The sequence below is a fragment of the Bufo bufo genome, chromosome 5 (assembly GCF_905171765.1).
Source record: "Bufo bufo chromosome 5, aBufBuf1.1, whole genome shotgun sequence".
In the NCBI taxonomy this organism is placed as follows: Eukaryota; Metazoa; Chordata; class Amphibia; order Anura; family Bufonidae; genus Bufo; species Bufo bufo.
The window spans coordinates 530932013-530953218 of NC_053393.1; the positions used below are offsets into that span (position 1 = coordinate 530932013).

Here is a 21206-nt window from a genome sequence, read left to right on the forward strand (position 1 = left end):
TCTGAACTATTCGTCTTTATCTTGGTACTTCATAAAAGTTTGGCTTCCTGCGGTCTCCACTAGGTGGAGCTCGCTGCAGAAAGACCTGACCACAATTATAAACCTGTATGCTGCCCCTAGTGGCGGCTGCAGAAATTTCAGTAGCATTACAGCCAATTTCATCACATAATAAAACAATACACGTCACTAATTAAGACTATTCTCATTTCAATTATTTTATTTCTAACGAAAAAAATCCTAAGAAACCGCAGGATACGAGACATAAAAGACATTTTACAACATCTGAAAATAATGTTATGTCCAGAGCAGCACATGAACGAAGGCATTGTAATAAATTAACAAGGTTTACACACAATCTTAAAACAATAAAAAAAATTATAATTTGAGCAATTGGGCGCATATTATAACTGATTGTATTTAAAAAATAAAATAAGAAAAAGTTTATTTTTATTTTAAATTGAAATAAAATTCACAAATGAATGGGAAATAGACATATATTTAAAAGGACATCTCCATTTGCTACAGTGCATTCCTCTCTGGAGTTTGAGTGGGATGAGTCTAAAACGAGTCTGTGGCACCAAAAAACAGGCAGCCTGTTGGTATAGCAGACATAGTTTCCGGTGACTACTTCTGTACAAGTAACATAGCTACCTGGACTCAAATAGTGGTCACCCAGATACAATGCTGACTGGTTGCTAGGCAACCAGGCTTAAGAAAGACTGGAGGGAGGAGGAGCAAGATCAATATATTCTGCCAAGTAAAAACCATCTAAGGTTTGGAAAATATCGTTATTGTCCCGCCGTTATCAGCCAGCGGGACTGATAGGAAGGGAGGAAAAAAGGGAATAGAAATGCATCTATCCAGCTTATATATTATTGTTAGCTTTTTGTTAGGTCTCAAAACTGGATTTTATCATCAAATGAATCTTTAAAAAACAAAAAAAAAAACCAACAAAAAAAAAAAACACCCACACATGCTAGATCCATATCGGATCCCACGGCTGTGGAGGCAGAAAGAATACTAATTAATACTATTAAAAAAAATGCATAACTTTTGTGCTTTTTAGATAACGTAAAGGACACAAAATTAGATTCTGCTGTAACCCAACGCGTTTTCACTTCTTTTTTGCATGTACCATGCCTATAAGTAGTGGTATAATTCAGTACATGCTGTATGCAGACTCAAACCATACAAAACTCAGTTAGCTGTGGATCCCTCCCACGCGTTTTGACCATCAGCTCTATGGTCTCAATAAAAAAAAAAAAACAACTTAAAAATATTACTTATACTGGTACAGATCCTGCTGGATTGCTCCACACATTCAGCTTTACATTCCTCGGCTGGGATATCCCTCTAGTGAGGTGACCAAAATGCGTCAGACACCAGACTTATGGCATCGCAGGAACATTATTATTTTTTTGGCAGTAACAGAAAACCCTCCTCTTAGGTCTTTGGAACGAACAGTATAAGAAGCAGAATAATGGGTTAATTAAAGGAATTTGCCTTCCTAATACCATATATAACGTATGGGGGAAAAAAATAATAATGTTGTGGTCGTGGAGGAGGGGCGCTGTGCCACACGGGTTACTCTATGGATGGGATATTCCATAGGGACCCTACGGCTAAAAGTCTTCTTTGCAGATCCAAATTGATTCTGGCGAGATCTTTGCTTTACTAGACGTTGAAGGTTTTCTTTGCTTCATCCGCCTAGATCAAGAATGGCTATTGACACGTGGTGATTTTTGGATTTTGACAGTGAGGCACCAGAAATGGGAATATTGAAAGATTGGTGAGATATAGAACTACTCGCTACAGAGATTGGATCGGTGACTGGCTCTCCTTGTTGCATCCGCGGCCAGCTCCAGCACAGTACAGTACAATTCTGCTCTCTGCTCCTGGCGATATAACTGTGCAATTAAGTGCTTGATCCCTTTATTCCTACGTCCTCAGCTTCAGGAATCATCTACCTTGTGAGGTCCTTTGGTTCACTGCTGGGAATACACCAGTCGTCGGCCTCTGTGCACAACTTATAATGCTTCCACGCAGACTTGTTGAAGACTGGTAGTCTCTCTATGGATTCTGTGGATAGCGCCTACAAAAATGCAAACAAATCACATCAATATACCAGTCGTTGAGGACACTTACAGTGTGTCCTAAGTTATATCCTGTATTATACTCCTGTGTGTATCCTGTACTAAGTAAAGAAATAGAATAGTGAGTGCAGCTCTGGAGTATAATACAGGATGTAACTCAGGATCAGTACAGGATAAGTAATGTCATGTATGTACACAGTGACTGCACCAGCAGAATAGTGAGTGCAGCTCTGGAGTATAATACAGGATGTAAGTCAGGATCAGTACAGGATAAGTAATGTAATGTATGTACACTGACTGCACCAGCAGAATAGTGAGTGCAGCTCTGGGGTATAATACAGGATGTAATTCAGGATCAGTACAGGATAAGTAATGTAATGTATGTACACAGTGACTCCACCGGCAGAATAGTGAGTGCAGCTCTGGAGTATAATACAGGATGTAACTCAGGATCAGTACAGGATAAGTAATGTATGTACACAGTGACTGCACCAGCAGAATAGTGAGTGCAGCTCTGGGGTATAACACAGGATGTAACTCAGGTTCAGTACAGGATAAGTAATGTATGTACACAGTGACTGCACCAGCAGAATAGTGAGTGCAGCTCTGGAGTATAATACAGGATGTAACTCAGGATCAGTACAGGATAAGTAATGTAATGTATGTACACAGTGACTGCACCAGCAGAATAGTGAGTGCAGCTCTGGAGTATAATACAGGATGTAACACAGGATCAGTACAGGATAAGTAATGTAATGTATGTACACAGTGACACCACTCGTGCTCATATATGTGGTCTGTTGGTTTGCTTTTCTCTTCGGCTTGTATCTAGCATTGTTTTCTCATATCAGATCCCACAGCTGCCAGAGGAAGCAGTGCTAAAGCCGTGGAGTGTGTCCTTCCTCTCTGTAGAGTACAGGGTGTTTCATTATATGTGACCGCAAGTACACGGTTCACTCTCTGTGACCCTCACAGGGAGACACAATGTGCACTTCCTCCAGGGGAAGAGCCAGATACTGCCTATAAAGAGGACTATATTAGGCTACTTTCACACTAGCGTTCGGGGCTCCGCTTGTGAGTTCCGTTTGAAGGGTCTCACAAGCGGCCCCGAACGGATCCGTCCAGCCCTAATGCATTCTGAATGGATGCGCTCAGAATGCATCAGTCTGGCTCCGTTTGTCCTCCGCTCCGCTCAGCAGGCGGACACCTGAACGCAGCTTGCAGCGTTCAGGTGTCCGCCTGGCCGTGCGGAGGCAAACGGATCCGTCCAGACTTACAATGTAAGTCAATGGGGACGGATCCGTTTGAAGTTGACACAGTATGGCTCAATTTTCAAACGGATCCGTCTCCCATTGACTTTCAATGTAAAGTCAAAACGGATCCGTTTGCATTATCATGAGCAAAAAAAAATAAAAAATTTATCCGTTCTGAACGGATCTAAGCGTTTGCATTATAGGTGCGGATCCGTCTGGGCACATACCAGACGGATCCGACCTAAACGCAGGTGTGAAAGTAGCCTTAGAGAATTGCTTAACCTGAAATTCCCAAATCTGAATAAAATCAGAAAAACGTGAATGCTTCCTTCTCGTATATTACTGGAGTGATATAGCAGCTCAGCCTCATACAAGTGAGGGTGCAGCACCGTACACAGCCCATAGATGGCGGTGTTCTTGGCACTATAACAACCTAGTCATGTCATATCCGGATACGATCACTGAACTGGCCCTAAAGCAGCGTTGTACAGTATCGTACGTGGCTAAAACCACAAGCAACTAAATAAACGGCGTGATAGAATAACACAATGCATTATAATATCCATGCGCTACCTTCAGGTAAATGACAGCGTCGGTCCCAAAACCCTCCATAGAATGCAGCATTAGATCCCCTTGAAAGTACTTGGCGTAAAGGCGAGAAATTGGCAAACCATACCCAAAACCGGCCTGAAAAATAAAAAAAGGGTATTATTAATGAGCTGTAATATACACATGTACAGCTGCGCTAAATTGTATAGCACAGAAAACGCATGGAAAGCCATTGATTTTGAGCTGTGCAATTCTTCATTTCTCCTGCGGGGGAGCTGCAGGGAAACTGAACACTTGCGGCTGGGTTCATCCCAAAACTAGCAGCTGATGGGTGGAAGATCTTTCTAATGAAAGGGGGCTGCCTAAAGTAGGCAACCTACTAAATAAACAGATGCAGCAGTGCCGAATTTGTGATCACTCTGACTCAGAGGTAATTTGATTCAGAAAACCATTTTTAAAGCGGACAATCCCTTTAAGCTCTGCAGTCCTATGTAACTCACAGAGAAAAACTAAGTTCCTATGTGCCCTGCTAAATTCTGCTTAGCTCTGTGACCGCTGACAAACTCCATCTGCTGTCTCCCGTCCTTTCATGCTGCTTATATGCTTTATAAACGCTCACTTGTTTTTAGTGCAACGTCATTGGGTTGTGATCCACCTGGAAACGCCATCTGCATAAGCCCCGCCCACTTGTGACCCGTTTCACTTACCAGCGGTGCGTTGCGTGAGTTGTCCATCATGGGCATGGGAGCTGTGGAATACATGTAACTGAAGAGACGCTCTATTTTTCTTAAAGGGACCCCTCCTCCATTATCAGATATCTAATAAGAACAAAAGATAGAAGACTTTAACTGGTGCCCAAATGTACATTGAGGGGGTGGAGTTGTGACACCGAAAGGGGTGTGGTCTAGTGTAAATTGGGAGTGTCCTTTTGAAAAGGGGTGTGATTATAGCAAATATGTCACAGCAGTGCAAACAGGACTGGCTTTCGGCTTCTTTATGATTCACAAATGTTTCTATTCACTGACAGCAAGATCTTGAAAACTGTTTAGGAAAATTGCCTATGGAAGCCAGTACAATTCCAAAGTCCTGAACATCGCGTCTGCTTACTTATGGCAAGGGGGGGGGGGCCTGGGAAAACGAGATTTTTGTATAACTTACCAGTAAAATCTCTTTCTCGCTCTTCCTTGGGGGACACAGGAAACCTTGGGTATAGCTCATCTCCATAGGAGGCGTGACACTAAGTGAAAGACTGTTAAGCCCCTCCTCCAGCAGCTATACCCTCAGCCTGGAGCGAGCGACTACCAGTTATGTGCCCAAGTAGTTAAAACAAAGGCAAGGATCAACCAAATTAACACCAACAAGTCAAAACTCCCGTCAGGGCAACCAAAACAATGGGTGGGTGCTGTGTCCCCCAAGGAAGAGCGAGAAAGAGATTTTACTGGTAAGTTATACAAAATCTCGTTTTCTCGCCCAATTCCTTGGGGACACAGGAAACCTTGGGAGTTCAAAAGCAGTCCACAAATAGGGAGGGACCACAACCCAAGAAGAATTAAAGCACCATAGGCATTAAGGCACCACCGCCTGCAAGACCAGGCGGCCCAAAGCAGCATCCGCCGATGCATAAGTGTTCACCTTGTAGAACTTGGTGAAAGTGTGCAAAGAAGACCAGGTGGCCGCCTTACACAATTGTTCAGCCGAAGCTCGATTTCGCTGAGCCCAGGAAGGCCCCGACCACTCTTGGTAGAATGAGCGGGTAACACCAAAGGGCGGTTCCCTGCCCTTAGCACGGTAAGCCTCAGCAATAGCCATCTTGATGAAGCGGGCAATAACCACTTTAGATGCCACCAGCCCCCTGCGCGGACCCTCCGAACCACAATAGAGAATCCGAGCGCCGAAAGGGTCTAGTTACATCCAAGTAGATCCTCAGAGCCCTAACAACATCCAGACGGTGAAGATCCCGTTCCCGAGGATGAGACGGGGACGGGCACAGAGAAGGAAGGACAATATCTTCATTCAGGTGAAAAGCGGACACCACCTTCGGAAGGAAATCCGAAACGGGCGAGAACCACCTTGTCCTGGTGAAAAACCAAGAGGGGTTCTACGCAAGAAAGTGCCGCCAATTCAGACACACGCCGAAGAGACGTGATGGCAACGAGGAAAAAAAAACTTTGCAAGACAACAAGCGAAGGGAAACCCTGCGCAGAGGCTCGAAAGGAGAAGATTGGAGAGCCGTCAGCACAACATTAAGATCCCAAGATGGAACGGGAGCGCGATACGGGGAGCATAGTGAGCAACCCCTGAAGAAAAGTCTTAACTGGACCGAGCGGAGCCAGAGGTCGCTGAAAAAGGATCGAAAGCGCTGAGATCTGACCCTTTAGGGTACTGAGACCCAAACCCAAGTCCAGACCAGACTGCAAGAAGGATAAAATCGTGGGGAGAGAAAACCGAAGGGGATGAACATCTAAGGTCTCGCAGAAATTCAAATAGGCCCGCCAGGTTCGGTAATAAATCCTGGACGATGCCGGTTTACGCGCACGAATCATGGTACGGACCACGTCAGCCGAAAACCCCCCGCCGCGTTAGGACCGCGGTTTCAATAGCCACGCCGCTAAACGTAGCGACCCTAAAAGCTGGTGGAAGATCGGCCCTTGAGAGAGGAGGTCTTCTCTTAGAGGCAGAGGCAAGGGGGCGTCTGCCAGGAGCAACATAAGGTCGGCGTACCAAGGACGACGAGGCCAATCCGGGGCTATTAGGATTGCAGGCGTGCCCTCCGCCGCGATCTTCCGAAGGACTCGTGGAAGAAGAGGCAGGGGCGGAAAAACGTAGAGGAGAGAGAACTCCGTCCAGGGAAGGACGAGCGCGTCCGCGCCGTAAGCGTCCGGATCCTTGGTTCTGGCCATGAAGGTGGGGAGCTTGTGGTTGAATCTGGAGGCCATGAGATCCACGTCCGGACGACCCCAACGGAGGCAAAGAGACTCGAAGACGTCGGGGTGCAGAGACCACTCGCCCGGGTCGATCATCGTCCGGCTGAGGAAATCCGCCGCCCAATTGTCCACTCCCGGGATGTAAATGGCCGAAATGGCTGGAACATGAACTTCCGCCCAGCGAAGGATTAGAGACACCTCCCTCATTGCCGCCGCGCTGCGAGTGCCCCCTTGATGATTTATGTATGCCACAGCCGTGGCATTGTCCGATTGGACACGAACAGGGTGACCCTGAAGCAGCGAAGTCCAATGCCGGAGTGAGAGGAGAACCGCCCTCAGCTCCAGAACGTTGATCGGCAGTTTGGACTCCGATGGAGACCAAGTGCCTTGTACGGACCGAGGAGGAAACACCCCCCCCCCCCCCAACCCCGCAGACTGGCATCGGTGGTAATCACCAACCAAGTTATCGGTAGGAAGGACTTCCCTTGGAGAGGGGTCCGTAACCACCAGAGTAGAGAGGAGCGAACCTGGGGGGGAAGGGGAAAGTGCTGATCCAGACTTTCCTGGGACTTGTCCCATGCGGACAGAATGGCAGTCTGAAAGGTGCGGGAGTGATACTGCGCGTAGGGGATTGCTTCGAAACAGGACACCATCTGTCCCAAGACCCGCATGCTGAACCGAAAGGAAGGACGGCGGTGGTTCAGAAGGCTCCGAACCGACCGATGAAGGAGCTGGCGCTTCTCTGACGGGAGCCGAACCTCCGCTGCATTTGTATCCAGCAGCATCCCCAGAAAGATCAGTTGCCTGGATGGAACAAGAGCGGATTTGGGAAGATTGATAATCCAACCGAACCGGCGTAAGGTTTGTAGCGAGAGGTCCACACTGGCAGATGTCATTGACAGAGAGGGTGCCTTGATAAGGAGATCGTCCAAATATGGAAGAAGAAAAACTCCCCTGGAACGAAGTAAGGCGAGGACAGGGGCTAGGACCTTTGTGAAAACGCGAGGGGCCGTCGCCAGCCCGAAGGGGAGGGCAACGAACTGGTAGTGGTCGGACCCCACTGCAAAGCGCAGAAAGCACTGATGACACCGAGCGATTGGAATATGAAGGTAGGCGTCCTGGATGTCGATAGAGGCCAGGAACTCCCCTTTTTCCAGAGAGGCCACCACCGACCTGAGAGACTCCATCCGGAATCGCTGAAGACGAAGGAAACGGTTTAACCGTTTTAGATCCAGAATGGGACGAACCGAGCCTTCTTTTTTGGGGACCACAAAAAGGTTCGAATAGAACCCCTTGAATTTTCTTCCATGGGAACCGGAGCGATGACCCCTTTGTCCAGAAGGGTGCGAGTGGCAGTAAAGAAATCGGCCGCCCCTTGGGGATCCCGGGGAACCCGGGGGCGAAAGAACCGAACTGGGGGGAGGGACGTAAACTCGAGTTTGTACCCGGAAGACACAACTTCGAGAGCCCAGGCGTCGGAGACGTGCGCCTGCCAGAAGTCCCTGAACAGGAAGAGACGTCCCCCCACCCGGGCGGGTGGGGGCGCACCTTCAGGTAGTGTTCTGCTTGGTCGCGGGAGGGCGAGTAGGCTGTGACTTGCGCCAGGAGGGCTGGGTCCGAAAAAAAAGGTTTCTTACGTCTGTCTTGGACAGAGCTAGGGGATGGACCTGAAGAGGTGCGAGGTGCGGGAGCCCTGCGGAAGACCTGAAGCGAGAAAAAGTGGGACGGCCTCGAGTGGTGGTCCTAGTCCTAGATTGAGGAAGATGCGTACTCTTCCCCCCCGTGGCTTCGGATATGATTTCATCCAAGCGGGTCCCGAACAATCGAGAACCAGTAAAGGGAAGGCCAGTAAGAGACCGCTTTGACGTGGAGTCCGCCGTCCAAACCTTTAACCAAAGCTCCCTCCTGGCCGAAACGGCCAGGGCAGACGAACGGGCTATGAGAGCCCCCGCATCAAGGGATGCTTCACAGACGAAATTGCCGGCTTGAACGATAAGTTGGGCTAGAGCACGGAGGTCCTGAATAGGGACGTCGGATTCAAGCTCCTGATCCAGCTGAGAAGCCCACTCTGAAGCCGCTTTTCCAGCCCAAGCGGAAGCAAAGACCGGCCAGAGGGTGGAACCGGAGGCTGCAAAGATACCTTTGGTAATGGCATCTATACGGCGATCCTCAGTGGATTGTAAGGAAGAGCCATCAGCAACGGGAATAGCTGTGCTTTTTGCCAAACGGGCCACCGGGGGGTCGACTTTGGGTGGTGACGCCCAGTTTGTAATGCAATCCGCCGGGAATGGATAACAGATATCCAACTTCTTAGGCGGGGTAAAACGGGCATCAGGGCGGGCCCAGGCCTTGAAACCACCGACGAGAAGTCAGTGTGGAGGGGAAAAACTGCAGACGTCTGTTTTTGGCGAAAAAAGGAAACACTGTTTTTTTCAGAATTAGGAGGATCATCGTGAATCTTAAAGGTATCACGAATATTGTTAATAAGATGGCCCACAGCAGAAGCCAGTTTTGAAGGCAAGGCCGAGTCCATATCACAATCTGAAACAACTAGTTCCCCTTCGAAGGGCATATCCTGTATCGAGGAAGGGCCCGACTGAGAGCGCACCCTTGGGGGTGATACTGAAGCATCCGAGGATGATAGGCGCTCCGCCCTAGACCGCTTCTGGGGTTGACGGGCTCTGGAGGTGTCGCCTGGAGAGAGGGACTCAGACGGGTCAGCTAAGATAGCGGACCCGGAGGGCCCAGCAGGGGAAATATCCGGCTGCGATAAGGGCAATACCTCTGCAAGGCGGCCCACAACGTTAGAGAGGCTGACCACAGCCTGGGAAAGGGATCTAGCCCAGTCAGGGGGATCCAATAGGCCAGGGGGTGACACAACAGATGGCGGACCCTGTAATGGGGCTTTGCAAGCCGAGCAATGCGGGTCAGGCTGCCCTTGAGGGAGGGGCGCCTTACATGCGGTGCAGGTGTGATACCAAGGACCGGCCGGCGCTGAGGGGTCAGATGTTGGCTGAAGTAATATAAAAGCGTCCAGGCCAGAGGGCTGCAGAGCTAGAAAGGGTCAACAGTCCTACCAGGTCACAGTGGGAGCGGACGACAACAGCAGCGACAACAGCAGCGGCAACAGCAGCGGCAACACCTGAGGTAAAACCTGAGGTAAAACCTGAGGTAAAAACGATCCGTCCTGAGAGCAGGCACGAAGAGGAGGCGGGGCCAGCGAGGAGCTGGAAGAAAGACGTCCGCCCCCCCGACTGAATGTCTAACATGTACAGGAGTTCAAACAAATATGCCGCCGAGAAAATATTGCCCCCCGACCACCTCCTTATACACCGGCGGCGAATGACACACCGGTAGCCAGCAAGAGAAGTCAGCCGGCAGCTGAACACAGCGGCAGCACTGGCCGAGATAACAAAAGGCGGCCCCACAAGGCCGCAGCACCTGAGGTAAACTTGTGCAGTAAACCCTCCCCCACGAGCACCGCTCCGTCCTGCTCCACACACAAGGGGGGGGAAGCCGACAGTAAGCCTTGTAATGTGACAAGGCTAGGCAGAGGGAACACAGAAGATAAAACCCTAACAGGGGGGGGGGGGGGGTTGGAACGGCTGCATAGCCACCTCACCAGTCGACGTTTTCACCCTCAGTCCATCCAGCAGGGACGCCCCTTCAGCCACTGGCACCGAAGTGGCAGGAAGCTGGAGAGGGGCTTGCAGGCGGGCGACCCTTGTGCTGGCGGGATGCAGGGGAGCTGGGCTGCCCTGGTCCTCCTTTTCTTCTGTGGGGGAGGCAGCAGTGCGGATAGCCGGCACTGGCGCAGCTCAACCCCGGGAAAACAGAGAGGTCTTTGCGACTCTGTTGTCCCTGTTGAAAAAAGGAAAAAAGTTGAAAATAATAAAAAGAGAAAAAATAAAATCTTTAGCAAAGACAGCTCTGCAGTGCAGAGAGTGTCTTGCCTCCTTGACACTAAGCAAAAAACTGGTAGTCGCTCGCTCCAGGCTGAGGGTATAGCTGCTGGAGGAGGGGCTTAACAGTCTTTCACTTAGTGTCACGCCTCCTATGGAGATGAGCTATACCCAAGGTTTCCTGTGTCCCCCAAGGAATTGGGCGAGAAAGTTGGGTGGCGATATTGCAATGGCCGCCCTGCTCAGCTACCGTATCACGTTAGCAGTGAATGAAGATAAGGCAGTAAATACTGACACTGCGTCGTTCAGTCTGGCGGGATCTGGTAACGGCGTTTATCTCGCGCTCCGGCCATTAGCTGCAGTGATTGCTGCCGTCTCTGTTCATTAGTTCTATTTATTGCCCTGATTAATGAGCGGTGTGTGCAGAGACGCGAAGTCGGGGAACAGATGGTGTCTGCGTCATCCTTCCAGGTATTTACCTTAATGGTGAGGTCCTCCTTCCCCAGGACGACATTCACTTTCACCGGGGGCAGGGAGGGATTGGTCTCGTGGTTCTCCACAGTGGCCCGCATGGCGTTCTAAGGGTAAGAAGAAACAGACAAATGTTAGGAGATAAGCGGCTGCCGGGACCCCTCTTGTGACGCTTCTCTCTTGTTGACTACAAGATATTAGATCCAATATTGAAAGACCCCCACTGATCTCATATTGATGACATATGAAGCCCTGGATACCTCAATACACACACACACACACACACACACACACACACACAAGCCCAGGGAGCAGAGATACGAGGAGCCAGGACGTGGGGAACCAAGATACGGGGAGCTGAGATATAGGGAGACAGGATACGTGGAGCCGTTTGACAGTGTTCTCCGCAGGGAAGACCATTATTATTACAGGGTTAATACACCCCAAGACTGTAACATTGTTTTATGGGGTAATCATTTCTCAACTTGCAGCGCCCTCTACCCTGTGTGGACCCCTCACGGGGCTTTTCTATTTCATGTCCATTTCCTTGGTCTGGACGACCCGGGCTGATCCGTCTAGTGTCATTATGGGGTCAGGCACTAAATTTAGCCGGCAGCCAATGAAACCAGAGCCTCTGCGTTTGAAAGGGGCGACATAGGATATGGGGAGACCTGCGAGACATCCCAGAAAGCTATGCCCTGGGCTGCACTGCCGGAACGTATACAGGGTCCTTGGAAGTAATAGGGCAGAGCATGACTGGGATTTCCTTTAATTAACTGGAGCAGAGCACACATCTAGAATGCCTACTGGTTTCACAGAAGGCCGTTTAATGCCCCATTTTGATACAGCATTTGATCCCATTATTCAAAAGTTTTCCCACTGATGTCTATGGAGTGGGACCATTACAAAGAACAAAAAGCTGCCGCAAAAACGGCGCCTTAATGCATCCCTCAAAGACGTACACAACAGCACCCAATGCATGACTATGGGATGTGGCAGAGACAGAAGACACCTTCCACCTCCGTATACATTGCTGCTCCTGCGGCAGAGGTCTATAGCCAGCTTAGGCTACTTTCACACCTGCGTTTAGGTCGGATCCGTCTGGTATGTGCCCAGACGGATCCGCACCTATAATGCAAACGCTTAGATCCGTTCAGAACGGATCCGTTTGCATTACCATGAACAAAAAAAAAAAAAAAAGAACAAAAAAATTTTTTTTTTTTGTTCATGATAATGCAAACGGATCCGTTTTGACTTTACATTGAAAGTCAATGGGAGACGGATCCGTTTGAAAATTGAGCCATACCATACTGTGTCAACTTCAAACGGATCCGTCCCCATTGACTTACATTGTAAGTCTGGACGGATCCGTTTGCCTCCGCACGGCCAGGCGGACACCTGAACGCTGCAAGCTGCGTTCAGGTGTCCGCCTGCTGAGCGGAGCGGAGGACAAACGGAGCCAGACTGATGCATTCTGAGCGGATCCGCATCCATTCAGAATGCATTAGGGCTGGACGGATCCGTTCGGGGCCGCTTGTGAGCCCCTTCAAACGGAACTCACAAGCGGAGCCCCGAACGCTAGTGTGAAAGTAGCCTTAAAGGGGTTTTCCAGTAAAAAAAAAATATTCATCAAGTGCCTGCAGCATGGCCCTGAAACTGAACATTTATTCTTACCAGCTCCACGCTGCTCTGGTCCTCCGCTGTCTCCATCTTCAGGTCCCCGGAGCGTTTACATCCGGCTGGCTATGGGCATGGTCACAAAGAACCGCTCCAGCCAATGACTGGCTTCAGCAGTGATGTGGCCACGAGCAGCGGATCTCCGCTGAAGCCAGTCATTGGCTGGAGCGGTGCATGTAAATAACGCAGAGACCGGAAGATGGAGACTGTGGGGTCAGTGTGGAGGACCGGAGTGGCATGGAGCCGGTAAGTATGAAAAAGAAAAAAAAGAAAAAAAACTGTTTTTACCAGAATAAAAACAAAACTTTAAGACGTCCGTGACTGCGCTAAGAAGTCCCTAGAAAATGAATTTATATTTCTATTGAAGTGGTCCCTATATATACACCCACTATAGAGAATCATCATACCTTAAAAAGCTCAAACAGCATGTGATAGAGATGGGAAGGGACGTAGACGATATTTATCGGCTGCCCAGCAGTTTTACCTACAGGAAGGAAACAGCGGCGTTATTCAGAGGCAGGACGTACATCTATTTTTCACTGTCCTTTGGAGTTTTGTTCCTCAATGCTCCTTGCTATATATATATATATTATACCAATGATGGTAGCCAATACCCCCCCCAACACAGGGGGAGCTTACTGCATACTGCATTACAATGGAGTTCAATGTATGCACAGTATGCAGTCAGCTCCCTCTGCTGGTGACTGCAGAAGGGAATACAGAATTTTGGTTGCATTTAGAGGACGGTGGTGATTCCTTTTGAGTGCGATGTTGCAGTTTAACCATTTCATTACTATGTGGACATAATGAGAGCCTTTTTGTTTTTACTTACCATTAGTCTGTTTGATCACAAGATCAGGAGAAGATAAATAATACTGGTCGCACAGCATTTTGGCATTCTCAAAGGCATCTGAAACAGATTAAGATTCATACATTTAGTATTTACGTTGTCATATTTTTTCTTCTACCATTAGAGGATATGGGGAACTGTCAATCCCTTCATTACCAACAGCAGAGGGTTAACCAATTTAGGCTGATCGTGAGGGATTGTTATAGAGCAGCAATAATATAAACAATGGGAATGGACCCCCCTGCCCAATAAATATTCTCTCGATCAGTTTGCATTGTTGTTGAGTTACCCTTTATACGTCCAAAGCCCTGTCCCTTACCGTGCACAACTTCCACGACGTCACAGTTTGGGTCGATGCTTCCAATGTGTTTGGGATGTGCGGGGTTCGTGCTGCCGTCAAACAGAAGGGCTGAAATGAAGACAAATGACCGATCAGATATAAGCTGCTACATGCCAGTCAATGCTGGATCGGCGGCCATACATAATCTCAGAAACAAGATATCCAAGATTCATGGATACAGAGAGAAAAACATTTCCAGGAAAGAGAATTGATAGAAAGTGCAAATCAGCGGATTTTATCAGTCAGCGCTCTGCTCAGCCGCACTCTGACCTTGTTTTCTTGAACTATGCTCATTGCTGAGTTGTAAAGTTCAAAACATTGATTAAAAGGGAACCCGTCATCAACTTTATGCTGACCGTACTGACCGTTCCCAATTGCAGGCTGATCCCCAGGGTTATCCACTTTCCTCTTGAAACCCGACAACTCCTTTACTTTTTATCTGATGCCCGTAGCCTGTCTGCTGAAACCGAAGATTCATACTTACCTGCCCCCCCGCCGCTCCAGAAATCCACGCTGCCTCTTCTATGTCCACGTTCCATCCGAATATGCATGGATATGGTCACATGCACTGTTGCAGCCAATAAATGGCGTCAGCAGTGATGTGGCCACAAGCAGCGCATCACAACTGAAGCCAGTGATTAGCTGAAGTGGAGCATGTGACCATGTCCACGCAGCGCCAGATGTAAACACCCCGGCGACCGGAACATGGCAGCGCGAGGACAGGAGCAGGTAAGTATGAATCTCCAGTTTCAGGATGCGGGCATTAGATACAAAAATAATTAAAATCCCTTTAAGGTGCATCCACATGGGACAGAAATCTCGCAGCAGAATACAGAGGCGGCAAAGTGGAAGAAATGGGAACAAATCTCAGCCACACGCTGCAGCCACTCCTCATGCAGATATTTCAGTGTAGAGGGTTGAAACCTGCTGCAAATCCATGCCATGCGGACATACCGCTACAAGTCCTCACACAGCTTTCCCAGTCTTCTACTGTATTACTGCATAACTAGGCAGAGCTGCTGTTCAGGACTGAAGGAGAGTTGGGTGGCAGCGGCTTCTGAAGCTATAATAGCAGCCTTATATGTTGTCACCCAGCTTTCCCAGGAACAGATAGGACTTATTTCTAGTTTTAGGGTCCAGTGTTTTTTTTCTGACCAGTGCAGTCTGCAGCATTGGATTTGATGAGATCTGTTTGAATGTGGATCTTTCAGAGCGGTCACCAATACTCAGCCTCTGGAAGTAATGCTGCGGTGCTCGCATGGTTTTAATATATATACCTTTAGTATTCTTTTCTGCATTTGAAAATAATGTTTACTCTATATGCAAATTAGGCACAAAGTGTGAATTTCCAAAATTCTAAAGCGCACAAGCCAGCCTAGCCCACTGTGTCCCCTTGGGGGCTCCTTACAACCTGTGACATCATTCATGCTTCCCCCCCTGCGCGCAAGATGACCTCTCTGCCTGCGCACACAGTGGATAGTAAGGGCATCAGCCAAACTGTATGTACTGCGTATGTGCAGCGACGCCTGCACACCAACAAGGCCAGCGGCGCTGCTCATGCGCAGTACATACAGTGAGGCTGATGCCCTTACTATGTGCTGTGGTGTGCATGCCCAGGCGACACAGTATAATTACTTCTAGAGGTCAAATATAGGTGACAGATTCATGGTAAGTGTGAACAGAGCCCTAGAAGGAACTTATTGTAACAGGAAAGGGTTGGAGGATGGCTGCGCAACAAGCCGGCCGCGCGCTCCGCCCGTCACACACATGGACAGATCACTGGTCAATATGTTTCATCGTAGGAAACACTGATCGATTGTTTCAGTGTTAGAATTAGGTCACCAAAGTCTGCTCCTTACTGTGCTGGTTGATCAGCATCCTGATGGAAATGCGGCTCATGTAGAACCGGTCCAAGAAGTACTGGACGTTCTGATTGGTCACGGGGTCCACGCCGAAGGCTTCCTTGTACTCGATGACCCCCTGGGCCATGGTAGGAACGACATTGTTGTGCCGATTCCGGATGTGCACCAGGGTCTCTGTAAAACTGAAGGAGGGGTTTATTATATGGAGCAATAATATGCTGTTATCTCCCCTCCCCCTTACTGTAAATGATAAGAACATACTATCCGCAGGTCACCGTTATAATAGTATTACGGCACACTGCTGCCTTCCCCCAGGGCGCTCTCGTGTTGTGTACACAAGGGCTGAACGTTCCCTGTAATTGGCGACAACCCCGTCCGGCGCCTCCGGCTATAATCACCGCCACATACACTTACTCTGACAACACCCGCTGGTCTTCTGGATTCTTCTCCACAAATTCTATCAGCTCCATCAAACTCTGAATATACCTGAGGAGGAAGAAATGTGCAGTCAGCACTAATATTTCTCTATAACTAATATCTCATATCTATCTATCTAATATCTCCTATCTATCTAATATCTCATATCTATCTATCTAATATCTCCTATCTATCTAATATCTCCTATCTATCTAATATCTCCTATCTATCTAATATCTCCTATCTAATATCTATATCTATCAATATATCTAATAGGGGCGTCTGACCAGATCTGCCCCCCCCCAAAGATGTCAGCTATGGAGAAGACGCCCATGGACTTCAGATTCCCCTTCAGTGCTGGAACGTGACAAACCCATTTTGTGGCTTTTAGAGCAATTATCTTTTGGACCCGATGGCCCATTACTGATGGGAAACCTACACTGAAATGCTTGTAACGGAACCCTGTTCACACAGTACAGTTTCCCTACTTCGCTTTTATTTATTTTTATTTTTTAAAGCGACACTCCAGTCAGGAGCTCAAGTCGGTACCTGCAGGGGGTGATTATCTGCTATTTATTTTCCTCAGTTTTTGCTCTTTGGCTCAGTTCCATTAGGACAGAGCTGTGATCTGTGACTACATCTTAGCTATAGCATCTGCAGGGAGTCTGAGGTAGACTGAGACACACCTCCTGCCTCGTCATTGGCTCGAGCTGCTGCTCTGCTACAGCCTGAACCAATGATAAGACAGGGGGCGTGTCTCAGACTGCCTCAGACACAGCTGCTAAGTCCTCCCTGAATAAGTCCCTTCTTCAGGATCCACCGCCGGCTTGAGCATAAAAGTGCTAAAAAATATTTACGAAAAAAAAAAAAAAAGGTTTCTCTGTAGTTTTTTTTAACATCTGCTTTTTTTTCTTAATTATAATTTATCAGTAATAGTTATACTTTTCATTGACTTTTTCTGCACTTTTTTTTTTTTTTTTTTTTTTTTTAAGAGGACCTCTCAGCTCTCGTGACTGTATTTCTCATGAAGGTATTAATACCGGCTCATCACTTCTTAAAACTCTACATTGTGCTGTTCCTCTGTTATTCCTCCTGGAAACATATGAATGAATAAGCTGACAAGTGGGTGTTCTCGCATGGACTGACAGTATACAATCAGTGTCAGACTGTCTATAGACACATTCCCAATGGTCAAACTATTCAAAAGTTTCTAGGAGGAAACCATCCAGCAGAAGAATGGCATGATTTAGAGATCTGAGAAAAGGAGAGTAGATGGGTCCTCTTTAAATCACCCACAACGTCATGACTGCACTCATGTGTTCCTACGTGCAGGGTGTAAGTGCATCGCTATGTAAATCTTATTCCAACTGGACAGATAATAACAGGCCGCACAAGGGTTAACAAGAACAGGGCTGTACTCACCAGCTCTGGACGAGTTGTACAGACGGAGTTCCCAGTAACGGATCCGGAAGGATGTAGATCTCCCTCATGATATTGGCCAGCCTGACGGGAAGCTCCTGACGCAGGAAGACAAAAGACGTCTTCTCACAGCCATTGGCCGACCCTGAGGACAGAGAATGAGGAGAGACTTATGATATACAAAGTGTCAAATACAAAAACATCAGCACAACATGCCGGTTTCCTATGGCTTCTATTAAAAACCTGCATGTTGTAATGGAGGTATTACTAATAATGGACGGCATAAACATATTTTTCACTTCTCCTCATCCGTTATCAGTTGGGGGATCAGCAGATAACACCCCCCTTCCCCATCACATCTGATAAGCGGCTGCCAATACCTCAGGGCCGCACTTGAACTGTGCTCTCCTTATCTGAGGTCGGCGCTTGCACTGTTGAACCCGAGATGCTTACGTAAACAGGTTGGACAATAGTTAGAGCGAGCATGTACTATCTGCTGCTGACAGCACCACTGCCCGCAGCTCGGGCCTGCAGCACTGCCCGCAGCTCGGGCCTGCACCATCTGCCCGCAGCTCGGGCCTGCACCATCTGCCGCTGCCAGCACCACTGCCCGCAGCTCGGGCCTGCACCATCTGCCGCTACCAGCACCACTGCCCGCAGCTCGGGCCTGCACCATCTGCCGCTGCCAGCACCACTGCCTGCAGCTCGGGCCTGCTGACAGCACCAGCTCGCTGAAGAGGTTGCGACTGGGAGAACTATAACTCCCAGCTACAAGGTTTCCAAAGACCCTGAATCGCATACACCTGCACTGTCACCCAGAGTTTCACTCCCTTGTCTTGCTCTTAATGCATAGCCAATGTGTCAGGCTTCACTGTACTTCTAGTTTTCTATTCATAGACCAGGAGGCTCAGGATGAACAGAGCAATACATGCCTATGGCGGTCTCCGCCATTGTATCTGTTCTGCCAAAAACAGCACCACCCCTGTCCACAGTTTGTGTGTGGTATTACAGCTTAGAACCCTCTGTGTCAGTGGAGCTGAGCTGCAGTTCCAGGCACAACCCGTGCACAGGAGTGGAGCTGTTTTTTGAATAAGGCAGGCATTTTTTTTATTTTATTTTTTTATGCTGGAATACCCCTTTAATGGATACTTTAGAAACTACAACTCCCAACATGCCCACAACAGCATAATAATAATGCTTCCACGGAGAAGATAGGACTATTGAGATTTGCAGCTTCTCAGCAGCTAGAGAACTACTGGCTATCAGGGTACGCTAGGAGTTGTAGTTCAGAGCAGCAGACTGTCAGGGTATTCTGGGAGCTGTGGTTCGCCAAAAGCTGGAGGGTCATGGTTTGAAGACTGCAAGCTGTACCTATTGGGAGTAGTAGTTTCTCGTGCATGGCATTGGGGGACACAGCACCATGGGTATATGTCCAACTACCACTAGGAGGCGACACTAGACATAAAAAGTGTTGGCTCCTCCCCGTTGGGCTATACCCTCTCCACAGACACTAGGCAGCTCAGTTTTGTTCTAGTGTCCATAGGAGGCAGACCTGACCTGCTTTTTTGTGCAGGTCATCCTGCTACTTTTTTATTTTATTTTTTCTTTAATCATTTTTTCTTTCTCTGCAGGTTTCGGCCTGCGGCAGGGGTGGCTCCATCGTGTTCCACTTTAGTTGCCCCCCTGCGGGCGCGTACTCAGGTACCTGGCAGCCACCCAGTCCCCAAATCTGCTTCCGCAGTGGAATTCCGGTAGTCCCACGGTTCCCGTGTTGAGTCCGCCGAGGGGGTGGTTACTGCTGCGCCTGAAGACGTCTGAGGGTGAGTATGTTAGTTTAGGGTCTCCCTCCCTCCCGGGCCTGGGTGCGTTCCCTCCTCTCCCCCTTTCCCCCATTTTTGATACAGCTCCATTGCTGTGTGGGAGCCTTGCCTCTGATAAGTGCCTTACCTCTGATACAGCAGGTTGTAGGTTCAGGCCCCAACAGTCACTTTTAACTCTCTGCTGTATCCTGGCCCCAGAAGCCCCCTGGCCTTCCGTTTTTCTCTCTCTGGGGGTCGCTTCTTCTGTTCTCCCCCCCACCTGGCCCCCGTTCGTCGCGGCTTCTCTGGGGCACTATCGCGATCGCGGCCGTTTTTCGGGCCGCGCTCCACTAATTTAGTCCCCGGCTTTTCGGGCCTACTAGGCCGCAACTTCCCGCCCACTTTCTAACCTTCCCGGGCTAACTCTATCACCTCCCCTCCGTGGGGGGAGCCTGGGAGGGGCCTCTCCTGCCTGCCAGTCCAGCCCCAGGTTCCTTCTCTCTCTCTGAGGGACGTTTCTTCCTCCGGCTGTCGGCTCCTGCACTCTCCGGTCGCCATCTTCTGGTCTCCAGCTTGGGGTGCGCTGCACAGTTACTGGGGTCTGGTAGGCAGCCTCTGGCTGAATTTCCCCACAGGCTCTTTTCCTTCCCTCCCCTCTCTTTTGCTGCATTCTCCTGCAGCCCTTCCACTGCTCTATAGCTGCTGCAGCACCTCTTGGGGGACGTGACATCCGGGGTCAGATAGGACAGCCCTGCTTCTCTATGGGACCTCCTCTCCCAGCCTCCCTATCGGATCGCCACGTATTTACGTGCGTCCGTTGTCTTCAGAGGTTTCCACGTGGTCGCCTTGTCCCCCCTCCCACCCTTTTGTGTGTAGGTCCCCCCTGAGTGGGCTTCCTCCATGTCGTTCCATGGGAACCTTGCCTGACTCGCCCAATCCCTGGCGGAGTCACTGGAGCGCTACCTACAAATTGCGGTCTCCTTCCCCCCCCCCCCTGAGCCACGCTCACGCTCAGATACTGGGTCACACAAGGAGTAGCCCATGGACCAACCTCGGGTGGTCTCAACTAGCTTCCACCCCTCCTCGGCATCCTCGGGCCCCCCAGGACAGGCCGGAGGCTGGTGACGAAGCCTTCTCTGTCAGTTGCCTCTGGGGACACCTCTGCACCGATTCCCTCGGAACAGAGCATCAGGCGGTCTTCCACTGTGCAGAATCCCTCTGCGTGGTCAAGTCAAACGTGCATGGTGGTGCCTACCCTACCAGGTTTGGTGCCCCTCTAGTGGACTTTCGGATGGCGCTCTCCTGCCTGCACAGGTAATTATCGCACAGGTAAGGCAGCCGTCACCGTGCTTAGCAACTGGGACACCTACGCGGTGTCTCTGGTATGTACGCCCTCGTAGGCTGTGCACGACAGACCTTCCTGGTTCCCCTATCCAGGGGCTATGTTCTAGGCAAGCTGATAATTCAGGCAAACGCCACTTGTAGGGTTGGCTCCCCTTCTCGGCCTCTAAAGGTTCTTTTGTAGTGCCTGTACCAGAGAATACAGGCCGGCTTCTATGCTGTGGCGATTACATCTGTCTGTTTCCAGCTGCCTTGTTACTTTCGCAGGTAGAGTTCCTGCTGACTGGTTAGATGTTCCATGCGGCACTA

The 21206-nt window shown here is 49.3% G+C and overlaps 1 protein-coding gene across 1 annotated transcript in view; it reads right to left on the reverse strand.

Annotated features, from left to right (window-relative positions):
- Positions 1-410: 410 nt before the first annotated feature.
- The window catches only part of PDK4 (pyruvate dehydrogenase kinase 4), a 32584-nt gene continuing 11788 nt past the window's right edge, over positions 411-21206 (reverse strand). The window contains exons 3-12 of the mRNA XM_040431219.1: positions 17761-17902; positions 16336-16407; positions 15919-16103; positions 14039-14128; positions 13702-13779; positions 13277-13353; positions 11201-11299; positions 4603-4713; positions 3920-4033; positions 411-2092 (exon numbers count right to left, since the gene is read on the reverse strand). Of these exons, the coding sequence (XP_040287153.1) occupies positions 1964-2092; positions 3920-4033; positions 4603-4713; positions 11201-11299; positions 13277-13353; positions 13702-13779; positions 14039-14128; positions 15919-16103; positions 16336-16407; positions 17761-17902 (1097 nt within the window). The 3' untranslated portion in view covers positions 411-1963. The remainder of the gene's footprint in view (positions 2093-3919; positions 4034-4602; positions 4714-11200; positions 11300-13276; positions 13354-13701; positions 13780-14038; positions 14129-15918; positions 16104-16335; positions 16408-17760; positions 17903-21206) is intronic.